We start from the raw sequence: 13,390 nt of genomic DNA on the forward strand, positions 1-13,390 counted from the left end.
CGTGAAAGTAAAAGCGGCGTGTGCAAAAGATAATCTTTGCATGTCACACTAGGTAAGCAATGCGTAATTTTGAATGAATTTAGAAAAAAAAATCATTTCAGAATTAAATTTATCTACAATGTATGTACCTACCTCGCGGGAAAAATAATTTGTCTAACTATAAGTACCATGCAAAAAGATGTGAAAATCTGAATGAGCATACCATACATCCCTACAGATTAAACTAAAGTAAGTAAGTACACTGAGGTCCTCTAATGAGGCACACGTCATCAAATTAAAATTACGTTACCGTTATCTTAGTTTAGAGATGAGACAGGAATAAAATTTTCAAAAAGACAGTATAAAAAATAAATTTTATTTCTTTTGAAGTCTTTGTTTTTTGAAGAGACTGATAGGTCTACTTTCACTATTTTCTTGTTTCAATACATTTCCATCAGATTTTTCAATAATATCCTTAATTACTATAGTTCTATTCACATCATTGAAATCATAACTATCAGATTCATTAACAGTTTTAACATTTTTCAAATTCTTTGTTTTTGTCTTTTCTACTACATTTTCATTATTTTCATACTTTGTTTTCTTTAGTATGGATGTAGTTTCTTTAAAAAGATTTGAATATGCTTCGTAAATGTCACTGGGTTTTGTTATTCCTTTATCTGGATCATATGGTTCAGTGGAAGGTTCAACAGCACTGTGTTTATAAATTATTTCTACGGTTTCATCATCATCTTCATCAGCAAAAGTGACCCCTCTTTTAGTTATTGAAGACTGCCTCGATGATGAATCTTCATCTGTACTTTCTACATCTTCAGTTTGCAAGATATCTTCTAATCTGTAATAACAAGGTTGTTTTAGTGTGCAAACTTATTACTTACTTGGTTCTTGAGGATTAAATTTCAAAATGTCTTAAAAAAGGACATGTTATATGTATTAATTAGTATTTATAGCAATTTTTTATACATAACTATATTGGACATTCCAATCAGTTCTGTCCTTAACTTAATAAATTTGTAACCTAGTAACTAAAAAAAATAAGTTTCAACAACTTGGTCTTGTTGAAACTTATTTGCTTTAGTGTTGAAAGATATAATTCCTTGAAACATTAGAAATACTGACCGGTCCATTTCATCTTCTAATTCATCCAATTCTTCCATTTCATCCAACCGTGATAATAATTCTTCTTCAGTTTTCGTTTGATTTTTCTCTTTGAATCTCAATTCATTTAATTTATGTTCCAGTTCATTTTGTTTTTCAATTACATGCTGTAGCAATTCAAATTTTGATGTTTGTGGTGAAGTTGTAATTTCTTGTGACTTTCTTTTAGAATTTTCTGTTTCCTTATCTTTTTTTACTTGTGGCACATCTGGTTCTGGGACAATAAATGTATTGATATTCTTTTCATGTTCTAAATATGCATCACTTTTAACATTAGACAATTCATTTTCTAGTTCTTCCTGCAATTCCAATTCCTCTAATCTATTCCACAGTTCTTCATCTATTACTTCAGCAGCTGATGTTTCATACTCTACTTTACTATTTAATTTATACTGTCTCATGTTTTCTCTGTGCTTTTCTCTCCATACTCTATCCTCCTCTTCTGTACACATCTCCACTATCTCTTGTCCCAAGTTATCATAAACATTTTCCTTGCTAAATGATAGCTGATTTTCAAGATATTCTTTTTCTTTTCTGTAAATTTCCAGTTTAGATTGTGCATCTGAAAAATAAAATATTGATTTGGTTTTGTTATAAGTAGCACAATATGATTTATACATAAACTGTGTATAGTAAAAAAGATAAATTAATTATCTATTGTTGTGAATGTAACTGATAAAAAAAAAGAATTGTGGATATTTTTTTTGCTACATTGTCTTCTTTAAGCAATAATCTTGGCTACATAAACCACATACCACCCATTTAAAGAGAAGCTTTACTTTTAACAGATGATGAATTACAATATAATTTGGTTGATTTCTTCTTCATTTTATCATTGTAAAATCTGCATATTTAATCAACAACTTACCTTTGATTCTATGTTGCCTCAGCACCTCAGCCTGTTTCAAGGAACATTTCACAAAGTAATCTGCACCAAGAGCCACTGTCACCTCGTTGGTATGTTTCAGTTCGCCTCTGAAGAAGATACGGTTGCCGATAGGGACCAGTGCAGGCACAGTTAACCTGTCACTGAACACACTGAAGTCTAGCGAGCTCAAACTGTTAACATATTCTTCCCAGAAGCGCAGGTTCCTTTCATTATTCGACACACACTGAAATTTATGATTTTTGATAAATATTGTAGATATAGTGATGATAGTTTGTTGAAGGAAAAATAAAATGGAGTTATTCGCGCCGTCGATGCCTTACCTTCTGATAAGCTTCGTTGAGAATATTCATTTCAAGTTCTCTTATTAGTTAGCTTTACGAGCTTTAACTTAAAAATTATCTGTATAAAGAAACTATAAAACTTAACCTTATAATATAATCACGACGTGATTAATTATGATAACATCAACAAAACAAACCGAACATGCATTGCTGTCACTGTCAAAGTTGTATTAACATTATTAAAATGACAATTCGAACAAGACATTGACCATTAATGCAATCTGCTAGATCGTCTTATAGCAAACGTCTTATGAAGATAAGCAAAATTAAAATGACCACTTTTAAAACATTCGCCATTTGGAGCTAAGTTATGTACGCTATTGGCATGAACGAACTTAAAAATAATTGTGGAATGTAATTCCACAACGCGTTTTGAACACAAATTATATTAATTAAGGCACAAAAAGTAAGTGTTATTTTAAATTTTTCATCATCACTACATAGTATAAAACAAAGTCGCCCATTTTGTCTGTAGTCCCTTCGTATGCATAAAACTTTAAAACTACGCAACGGATTTTGATGCGGTTTTCACTAATAGAAAGAGTGTTTTCTCCGACAGGTTTTTATATATAATTGAAATACATTGAAACTATATTAGCTGAGTTATAGCGATTTATGTCCAAGAAGTCAGAACAAAATCTAATTGAAGATTGCATTTGTGCGTGCGCCGCTTATACCGTTGGATACAAGTAAGAACAATGTATCGCAAAAACATTGGTCTTTATTAGTTCTACAAAAAAGTCCGCGATGACATATATCCAGCTTTTTTATTTAAGTCACAAAAACTACTTTTCTGTATTAAAAAAACATTTAATTCGTTGGGTGATGTTTAACTGGTGATATAACTAATAATACATATATCCTTATCAAAATAAGTAAGTTCATCATCACGAGCATTTAATTTAGATTATTTTTGCAGTTTACAGTGTGTTATTTAGACATATAGTTTAGGAGATATCACGATATTAGTATTGCGGCACGGTACGGGCCGGCCGCGGCGGCGGGGGCAGCGTCCCTATAAAAAAAAATCTGTACATTACTTAAATATTTTTTCCAAAAACTGATAGGGGGGCGATCAAAGAAGAGTCACAGAAACCAAAAAACATTTTAATATTTTAAACGCGGTTAAGGGAAAGAGAAGTTATTGTGAATTGAAAATTAGTATCCAATATGTGTTGGTGCGTTGACTGTATTTGTCGAAGTAGCGGGATACACGCAAACGAAGTTGCGCGGGTCAGCTAGTTTAGAATAAAAACTAGGTACTGAGTACCTACCTTGTACCTGGTACTTGGTAGGGGGTTTCGCACAAGAAACATTTAGTCCAGCGCACTTATATTCATGACGGTGGAATGCCAGCTGTTTGTCACCTGTCAGACAGATTTGCCAACCAAACCAAAATCATCAAAACATGGGTCGATAAACAGAACAAGATCTAGTTTGAATAAAATTATTGGAGTTAAGTAATACAATACAAATCCTGGCGAATGAACTGTTAAAAAGAACACAGGAAAAATGGAAGAGTCGATGAAGTCCATTTTACACGAATTGTATGTTTATTGTGAATGGAAACCAGAACCTGAATACATTGTAAGTTTTTGGGATTTTGCCTTTTTGCTTATAACTTTTTTATACACCGAGCAAAACCGGGAAACGAAAGTTGGTTCTTTTGCATTGGGTTCGCTTTTTTCCATCTCTGTGCCACACTTCGTCACAATTAATGCAGTAATTTAAGAGTTCACTATTTACATTAAAAAATACTCTTTCGCTTTATAATATTAATATTATAAATATTTTAATATTATCCATAGAAGAGTTAAATAAGATTGCAAACAAAAAAGTTATAAAAATCATTAACAAACTTGTTTATAAAAAATACTACTTAACTATATATGCAACAAAAACTTTATATTTTTTTTATCTATTATTTTTTAGCAAAAACCAGATGGTATTTTGCCTGAAAACTTATCGGCTTTGTGGAGATGGTTAAATTTTTTTGGACCAAAGAAAAGTTTGATTGACAGCATTTCTGCGTAAGTATTATTCATTGTGTCGTCATGCCGTGTGGTTCCCGGCACTATTACAAAAAAGAATAGGACCACTCCATCTCTTTCCCATGGATGTCGTAAAAGGCGACTAAGGGATAGGCTTATAAACTTAGGATTCCTCTTTTAGGCGATGGGCTAGCAACCTGTCACTATTTGAATCTCGGTTCTATCATTAAGCCAAATAGCTGAACGTGGCCATTCAGTCTTTTCAAGACTGTTGGCTCTGTCTACCCCGCAAGGGATATAGACGTGATCATATGTATGTATGTATGTATTATTCATTCATACAAAAAAGGCACTTTTATTATTCTTCTATTTAGAAATAAAATAAGTGTATATTTTTTATACTTAGCATAATATGCACCAGTATGTTATGTTTGGTATATATTTTTTGTCTGTATAAAATTTTTTCATATGAAAGTTTCCTAGTTTGATTGGAAATTTACAATCATTCAAAATTAAATGTATTAATATGTTATTGAATTTCAGTCATATAGATCGTCAGCAGAAGTGGCACATAGCCCTTGGGGATGAGGGAAAGGTGATAGCCATACTCACAGATAACATATTAGAGATTCGCACCAAAAGATCAGAGTATGCTACCATAGCTGCTAGAACTACAGGTTTGTACTTGTTGTCATATTTAATAAAAAATATGCAATAGTGTTCAGCTATGATATTGTAAAGGTGACTAAACAAAAATCACATTCATCTAATGTGCGCCAGATGCTTTTGATATTGTAAAAGTAATCAAGGAAAAGTTTGATAAATTTGGTATCCTTCTTTTAGGTGGTGAGATAGCAATGTCAATTACATTATTAGGTAGTTCAGCTGAGACTGGTCTTCAAGTCTTTTTCAACACTATTGGTTCTACCTTGTTTGCCACAAAGACATAATATTATGGGTATAAGTTAAACACTTAGTATTGTTTTCAGTGAACCGAGATCCCTATCCTCAATGGCGTAAGTTAGTCTGGAGTCCAGACTGCCTGTTCTTAGTGCTGGCCTACGGGAATGGAATGATCAGTTTCTTTGATCTATCTGCGACAGTTCTGTTTAATATACCTATTGTGAGTATACTTTGAGATAAAAAGATATATTCAATAGAATACAAAAGATTACTTTTTACCTACATATTCTAGAAATACAAAAAAGCATAATTTCCAAGCTTAAGGGTCTCAAAACTTTTGAAATAATATGTACTTCTTAATATTCAATTGTATTCAAAATTAATCAGACCTATCTTTTTGATTTTCATTCAGTTTATTTGTTTCGCAAATTTATCAATCAATATCATATTATTTGCGAAAACAGGATACAATGATTTATCAAAGTAGGATGGGCGTAAAATTACACTCGTTTTGATACAAATTCAACATACATACATATATTCACTGCTACATCCCCTGCGGGGCAGACAGAGCCAACAGCCTCGAAAAGTCTGATAGATTGAATTTGTTTCTTTATTTTTAATTCTTAATTGTGTTATTATTTGTAGGACTGCTCCAAGCCTGGTGGTTTAGAATGCACAGATAATACTCACGCGGTTGTCGATATTATATTTACGCCGCTGCACGTCAGAGATACCAAGTGGTAGGTGATTTTCATACAATTTTTTTTTGGTATTTGTAAATAGTATGAAGATTGCTAAAACAATTAATAAAATTAAATTGTGAAAAATTTGGATACATTGATTCCATATAAAATTAAAAGTAAAATTGGTTTGACCAATTCGATGGAGAAGTATATGAGAAATAATAAAAAAATATATGAAATATGATGGCATCTTTTTGCGAGTCCGACTCGAACTTGGCCGGCTTTTGAGTCTTTAACTGAAACTGTTCTCTGAAAGGCCTTTTGCTTGAATTGACTTTTGAATAGTTCTAAAACATTATTTTTCTTCATCAACATTAAAATTTTCAAAGATGAACGATTATAAGTTCCGTTTTATAATTAAATTTAATTAAATAAGACGAAACATTATGTATGTATGTGAATCGGGCGCACGCCAAGCTATATATCTTGCGGGGTAGACAGAGCCAACAGTCTTGAAAAGATTGAATGGCCACGTTCAGCTATTTGGCTTAATGATAGAATTGAGATTCAAATAGTGACAGGTTGCTAACCCATCGCCTAAAAAAAGAATCCCAAGTTTGTAGGCCTATCCCTTAGTCGCTTTTTACGACATCCATAGGAAAGAAATGGAGTGGTCCTATTTTTTTTTTGTATTGGTGCCGGGAACCACACGGCAACTTCAAATATTTACGATTATAATTTTTCGCCTTATAATTAAATTAAGACGAAAAATTATGTATGTATGTGAATCAAGTTGACTGTCTGAAAACACACTGGTGTTTCAGATTCGCAATTTTAGAAGAAAAAAAACCACCCGTTTCTCCCCAGGAACTGGGAGGTGATAGTGGTGACGTACGACGGCAACATCCGCGGGTACGTGGTGTCCCAGACGGAGGGCTGCAAGCTGCGGCACACGTTCCCCGCGCCGGGGGGCGCGTCCGCGGTCGCCTACTGCCCGCACTTCTCTATGCTTCTGCACGCGGGCGTACCTAGGGCGGGCAAGGTACGGGTGACGTATCTGGTTCCTAGTCAATAATGATCGGGAACTACGTGGTGAAAGAGCTATCGTGTACGAGAATAGATTTATTATCAAAATTGGATACAAGATATCACTTATTGACGTCACATCACTTAAATTTAATTATAACTACTACCGCTTCCAAAGCGCGTGTGTAAAAGAAGCGGCGGAATAAACTACACTGCAGCTTGTACTGACACGTGACCTGATCGGAAATTCGTCAGGCGGCGCTGGGCGCTAGCGCGGATGTGCGTGTGTGTTTGTTGGTACAGCGTGCTACGAGCATTTCTTTAAAATTAGCATTCTTGGAAAATTATTTCCTTACCATTCGAAATTATCAAAAGTGCGCAATGTTGACGCGTATACCCTCTTTTACTGACATTATGTTATTTCCCCAGGACTTGTCCTCTCCGCTTAGTTACGGGATAACAGCCTGGAGGCTTCTCAACGACGACCCCTACTACAAGTTGTCTGTTGTCTCGGATCAGTTCGAGGCGCAGCTGGCTAAGGAACCATTCCAACTTTACATTCCCTTTGTGACTAATAAGAATTTGGTAAGTTTTTATTGCGTTAGTATTTGTAAACTAGGTTAACCCGGCGTTTCTATAAGTGTTTTGGAAATAAAGCATTGTATTGTCTATGCGGGGGAAAAATCGTTAATGAGAAATTAATGCGGGCGCCATCTTATGACACTTTATTGCCTACCTTATAGATTATTTATAGATTCACTATAGTTTAAAGTACTATCTTTAGAATCACAATCTAGGTGAAAAAGTATCAGAAACAAATAAATTCGTCCGATTGTGTGTTTTATTCCAGTGCATTAAGATCAATTTTGGAATACTACATTTCTGTTAAATATATTGAGTAACTTCTCTTCTACAGGCGTACGTGGTGCGTATAGTGATATCGCCGGACAGTAGCAAGATGGTCTGTCTGCATTGTAATGGAGATGTGTCAATATGGCGCCTGCCTTTGCTCAGCCTTTTGTACCGCCACCCGTTGAGCAGCCAGCCGCAACACGACCTCCTCAGCCCTTTGCACAAAGCGCCGCCTGCCGGGAAACTGCACGAGGCTAGTTTCTACGCCGCAGATGTTAATTGGTGGTCTAATGAGGTGCGTGTTTCTTACTTTACATTTTATTTTAGTGTTCACAGTGAGAAACAATCGAATTTGACCCTCTTTTGTAAGTCGTTGACAGGTTATTATATTTTCACAGTGAGAAACAATCTAATTTGACCCTCTTTAGTAAATCGTCGACAGGTTACTATATACATACATAATATGCCGAGAAACTGCACGAGTCCCGATGTCAACTGGTGGTCTTATAAGCTGTGTTATTCTGTCTAATATAGGTACTGTGAGAAACAATCAAATTAGTTATTAGTCGCCTACATGATACTATACTTGTATTTTCTACTCAATATGGACATGTATGAATGTTAGTACCTTTTTAGCTTTTTGTATACAGTGTCGATTGGTGGTGCATTGAAGTAATACATTTCTCACTTAACTGTGTCTTATTTATAATTTGAGAAACAATCAATTTTGACTTCAGTTAATGCACTACCCGATATGGAGATAAATTAAAGTAGTTTCCTCAGTGCTTTGCAAACAGCGTCGGCAGGCGAGAAACACCATAAGTTGAGTTTCTACACGACTGATGTCATTTGGTGGCCGAGACTCCGCCCCCAAATGACATTACCGAAAAATCGTACATGTTAAAATGAACTTCACATTCGGTTTATTCCACTTTTGTTTTCAAATTCCACATTTTTGTGTACTGAAATCACCTAATAGCAAATCACCTGGGTGATCAATTCGTGACGACAAAATAGACTACGTTCAAAAATAACTTGTAATACATACATAATTTTTATCGTTTTTAGGTATAAAGTATGCAGAATTAAATCAGTCCTTAATCTTTATCAAATAAAAAAAAAAACTATAAATTAGCATTATTTTTCTTCAGGAGCTGATAGTGTCTCGCTTCAGCGGCGCTGTGTCGATATGCAACATAGCAGACATGGTCAACATACTCGGAAAGAAGCCGGAATTCTTCCAGGGCGCTCCTAAGGTTTGTGAGAGGCCACTCATTTGCTACATAACTTGGAAGAAATTGAAAAATGATTATCTAAATCAAAATTATCAAAACTTGTGTATGGAAATGACCGTGAAAATGTATAGCTGAAGTTCTGTTTGTCTGTCACTCTTTCTGCTTTGGTCATTTAGTTGCCTGTTACGTTTTATTGAAATAATACGTTTTTCGCATTAAAAACATAAGTTTAGCTGAATGAGTTATTCTATTCTATTCAAAATTTGATTTCTTTTAGGAAATCATTACATTAATTTTATTTTATCGCCGTGTGGTTCCCGGCACTTTAGAATAGGATCACTCTATAACTTTCCCTGGGATGTCGTAAAAGGCGACTAAGGGAAAGACTAATAAATTTGGGGATTCCTCTGTTAATCTGTCACTATTTGGTTCTCAATTCCATCTTAAGCCGCACAGATGAACGTGGCCTTTTAATCTCTTTAAGACCATTGGCTCTGTCTACCCCGCAAGAGATATAGACGTGACTATATATGTATGTTCAATAAAGTATTACGTCTCTCTCTTACGGGATAGACATTTCACAATTCACGGTACATTATTTTTTTTATCAGGTTACCCGAGCTCAGGACGGTGCGTTTATGGCTTTGGAGTGTGAATCGAATGTTCTGCCCGCGAGGAAATCTAGAAGTGATGAGAGTGTAAGTTATAATGTTTATCAATAAAAATATATTAGTTTCAGTTTATTTAATGTATACTCATCTTTTGGTTGCTTTACTTTTAAGAGCTACTTCAATATTCTGGTGTTTGTCTTGGTTGCGGAAGATCGATGGTCCATTTATAATGGATCTAACGTGGAACTCACACGGGTGAAGACGTTGCAGCTGTCAAAGAGAAAAGTGTGTAACGTTTAGGTAAAACGTGCTGTCAGTATGTTTTATATTTATTGCATTACTACATTGACACATTCATTCTATTATTACGCCAAACAGCTGAACGTGGCCTATCTGTCATACCAAGACTGATGTCTCTGTCTACCCCGTAAGGGAAATAGACGTGATTATATGTTTGATGACACTTCAAAGATACTTAGATCAAGTTTGACCATACGACGCTTTCTTCTATCGCCTCCCAATCGCACATACGACCTGATATCGTACAATGAAATTTTAAAAATTAAATTAAAACTAACCTTTATTTACAGTTGGAAGTAGTGAAAGTGGAGTCGGAGCAAGAGGAATCCACTTACGAAGCGGTGAAGGAGCTCATCAAATGGGTGCTATACGGCATCACGGACATGGAGACGTTCCAGCCTCGGCCCAAGACCATCACCGTGATGTCGCGGGTGTACCGGCTTCTGGCGCTGAAGAGCACCACTCCGGAGGAACTGTTTTCTAGAAAGGTATGTTATTAGAACAGCTTTCTTTTTCATGCCATACTCAAGACAAACAAAAAACTTTTTTTTTTTTTTGTTCAACAAATCGACGGTGCGTCGATAATGTCTGTCCATGTATGCGAGCTCTTTTATCGACCCTACATAAATTGCAAAGCCAATGTTTTTAGCGCAAAATAGCTGTACTGCTCGTTGGCGAAGGCCGTAGCAAAAAATAAATGCTGATTAAATTGCATTATTCACGAGAAACGTAGTTGAGAAATATGAAGCCCGTATTTCTCAAAAATATGCAATTAAATAATTGAGTGTTTCTCGCTTAGTGTTACACGTTATTGCTTTTTATTGTCAAGAAACATATCTAAGATAAAGTATTAGAAGAGTGCTCACAACTCATTTTTTCGATCAGATCGAGAGCGGCAACTACACTGAAGCCCTAGCGTTGGCCGAGGCCTTCAATCTGGATAGTGACCTTGTCTACCAGCAACAATGGAGGAGGACGCCGGTTTCGTCTGAAGCTATCGAGAAATACCTGGTACGTGTTGGTACTGTAGTCACTCTGAACCAGAAATAAGCTAAGCTGCGATCTCCGATCTGGTCAAGGACAATTATTAAGTTAAGATCGAAATGTACCAATGATGAATAAACAATTTCACCTACATGAATAATTTGGTTAATGTTTATTGATGTCGATTTCTGATTAATTCAAGACGTTCGTTCGTTTATGGCCATCGGACCTCCCATAAATAAGGGATATAATGATTTTATTCTGTTTATTTTATGACTTCCATCATTTTTATCTACTACCAACAACTGCGTTTTGATGAAAATAAAGTTTAATACACCATCGAGCTGGTTCAGAAATTCACAAGCCGATTTCTTACAGAGCAAAGTATCTCACAAGATCTGGGCGGTGCATCAGTGTGTGGACCGGCTCCCTGAAACTCTCCCAGCCGCCAAACAACTCCTGCAGTTTGGCCTAACTCTAACTAATGAGAGAATTTTAGATGGTAAGTATTTTCTCTTAATTTTCTCAGGACCTTCACTGACAAAGAATTTCAAATTCTTTCTTCAAATTGAGTTAAATTTATTCAGAAGTGAGTCATATATCTTTCTTTTTTGTATATTCAAAATGCAACTGAGAATACGCTTTGGTGGGAGTGAGTTAAGTGACTACGGACCAAACTAAATTTTGAGTTATTAACATTAAGCCTGTTCTGATGTAAAGTGGAAAGATGTATTCTCTGCCTACAGATTTTATGTATGTATGTGTTTTAAAATTATAGTCGCTTTCAATATGTAGCGTTATAGTAGAAATAATCTATAATGGGCTTTCTAAATTATCAATAAAGTTGTTGTTTCATAGTGATATAATCCCATAAGCACCTTTGGATAATTTTTTTTGCAGAGATCAATAAGGATCGTGATGAAAATACCCTGAAAGATCCAGACGACATCACACTGGAGGATCTGAACGCGTACACTAGTGAACTGCTGCGATGTCGGCATGTCATGCTTTTCTATAAGGAAAGACTTAGGTTGTATGAGGTAAAGATTTATTGTAAAAACATTTTGTCAATCAGTCGTTGATCGAAATCCGTTTTATGATGACAGTTTTTTCCAAAAGCGTGTTAACCTGCGTTTGGTTCAACTACCATTTTTGTCCTTATACAAGACGATACTTCTACATAGCTAACAATTTGAATACCTTTTTAGGCAATCCTTAGATGCGAGAAATCGACATACGTGAAAGACGAGTACGACCGCCTTCGCAGTAACAGCATCGTCCACACTTCCATGGAGATCGCTAAAGAAGGTCGCATAGAGGCATTGACTTGTCTATGGCCGAATATAAAAACTATTCCCATGCAGTTGGCAGTACTGGAGAAATTGCCAGAAACAATAAACCCGCTGGACTATCAGCATTTGCTGCCAACTAAACAGCCGCTGCAATGGTTTGAAAAGAAATCACCCATAAAAATAAAGCCGGCTGAACATGAGAATGATTGGTGCAGAAAGGAGATCTTTAGGTAATTATTAAGTTATGTAATAAGTAAAATCATAAAAAAATATCGTCATTTCTTTTTTATTTTTGTAGAGTAGTACATAGCCTTGTGGTGCTCCACAGAAAGACAAATGGAAACTTTTTTTTTACTGTTTCTTTAGTAATAGTCGATACTTATTTATCTCAAATTAATTAAGCTTTGTGTCTTGCTCATAACATTTCATGACACATTTCAATCAAATTTAATTATAACTATGCACCAACTTTATCGAAGGCTGTACACGAAACTAAACTTTCCAATAGATCCATATGGAACTCCAATTGGTCCGAGGACACGACTCCAGAAACTGAGACAGCATCAGATATGCCAGACGCCAGTGAAGATTTCGCCATTTGGTATACGAAACGAGCCAAAGAAATAGAACAAAGGAGTGGCTTAGCTTCGCATGCTTTAACTCTGGTTACCATAGCAACAGTGGGCGGGGCCGTACCAGGATTGGATACGCTGATGTTCCATCTGCTGACATTGGACACACTTATTTACGACATCAACGTGGAAGGCGTGACCCTTGCAGATATAGAGTCCATGTCTATATTGGAAACTTGCACCATGTTGATGAAAATGGTTAGTATTTTTGATATTAAGATGTGTGTTTCTTGTTACCGTTTAACTATATTTTCTCAAAGGAGAACATATTGACATATTCTAGTTTGAAATACAGCCTGACTATGGAGATTTGTGATAAGGAGTCAAGCCTAAACATGACGAACGACATCCGAGATACCAATAAAATAACCTTCTTCGGTAAATAAATGGACGCTTCCGATAGTTAGTTTGATATTGTTATTATTATTTTTTTAAGTAGCAACAATAAAATTCTTAAAATTATTTCACTTGATAGATAGAGGTACATGAA

The 13,390-nt window shown here is 35.4% G+C and overlaps 2 protein-coding genes across 2 annotated transcripts in view; one reads left to right on the top strand and one right to left on the bottom strand.

Moving 5' to 3' along the window:
• Nucleotides 1-334: 334 nt before the first annotated feature.
• Nucleotides 335-2,531, bottom strand: LOC106136064 (unconventional prefoldin RPB5 interactor). Its single transcript, XM_013336501.2, has 4 exons — nucleotides 2,368-2,531; nucleotides 2,027-2,270; nucleotides 1,120-1,720; nucleotides 335-835 (listed from the first exon to the last, which is right to left on the bottom strand). Exons 1-4 carry the CDS (start codon nucleotides 2,395-2,397, stop codon nucleotides 355-357), a joined length of 1,356 nt encoding a protein of 451 aa, XP_013191955.1. The 5' UTR covers nucleotides 2,398-2,531; the 3' UTR covers nucleotides 335-354.
• Nucleotides 2,532-3,775: 1,244 nt separating this feature from the next.
• The window catches only part of LOC106136065 (NBAS subunit of NRZ tethering complex), a 32,060-nt gene continuing 22,445 nt past the window's right edge, over nucleotides 3,776-13,390 (top strand). The window contains exons 1-16 of the mRNA XM_060952486.1: nucleotides 3,776-3,975; nucleotides 4,321-4,418; nucleotides 4,923-5,056; nucleotides 5,369-5,502; nucleotides 5,931-6,025; nucleotides 6,836-7,010; nucleotides 7,424-7,579; nucleotides 7,911-8,141; nucleotides 8,998-9,102; nucleotides 9,693-9,779; nucleotides 10,283-10,480; nucleotides 10,878-11,003; nucleotides 11,355-11,478; nucleotides 11,877-12,016; nucleotides 12,185-12,498; nucleotides 12,777-13,098. Coding sequence (XP_060808469.1) covers nucleotides 3,901-3,975; nucleotides 4,321-4,418; nucleotides 4,923-5,056; nucleotides 5,369-5,502; nucleotides 5,931-6,025; nucleotides 6,836-7,010; nucleotides 7,424-7,579; nucleotides 7,911-8,141; nucleotides 8,998-9,102; nucleotides 9,693-9,779; nucleotides 10,283-10,480; nucleotides 10,878-11,003; nucleotides 11,355-11,478; nucleotides 11,877-12,016; nucleotides 12,185-12,498; nucleotides 12,777-13,098 — 2,514 coding nt within the window. The 5' untranslated portion in view covers nucleotides 3,776-3,900. The remainder of the gene's footprint in view (nucleotides 3,976-4,320; nucleotides 4,419-4,922; nucleotides 5,057-5,368; nucleotides 5,503-5,930; nucleotides 6,026-6,835; nucleotides 7,011-7,423; nucleotides 7,580-7,910; nucleotides 8,142-8,997; nucleotides 9,103-9,692; nucleotides 9,780-10,282; nucleotides 10,481-10,877; nucleotides 11,004-11,354; nucleotides 11,479-11,876; nucleotides 12,017-12,184; nucleotides 12,499-12,776; nucleotides 13,099-13,390) is intronic.

This window comes from Amyelois transitella, chromosome 3, assembly GCF_032362555.1.
Source record: "Amyelois transitella isolate CPQ chromosome 3, ilAmyTran1.1, whole genome shotgun sequence".
Taxonomy (NCBI): domain Eukaryota; kingdom Metazoa; phylum Arthropoda; class Insecta; order Lepidoptera; family Pyralidae; genus Amyelois; species Amyelois transitella.

Excerpts from the sequence above, each read along its gene's own strand:
- LOC106136064 (XM_013336501.2), bottom strand. The coding sequence starts at position 2,397 with ATGAATATTCTCAACGAAGCTTATCAGAAG. Across the intron at positions 2,271-2,367 it reads TCAACGAAGCTTATCAGAAG|TGTGTGTCGAATAATGAAAG; the intron begins GTAAGGCATCGA and ends CATAAATTTCAG. Across the intron at positions 836-1,119 it reads TTAGAAGATGAAATGGACCG|ATTAGAAGATATCTTGCAAA; the intron begins GTCAGTATTTCT and ends TTGTTATTACAG.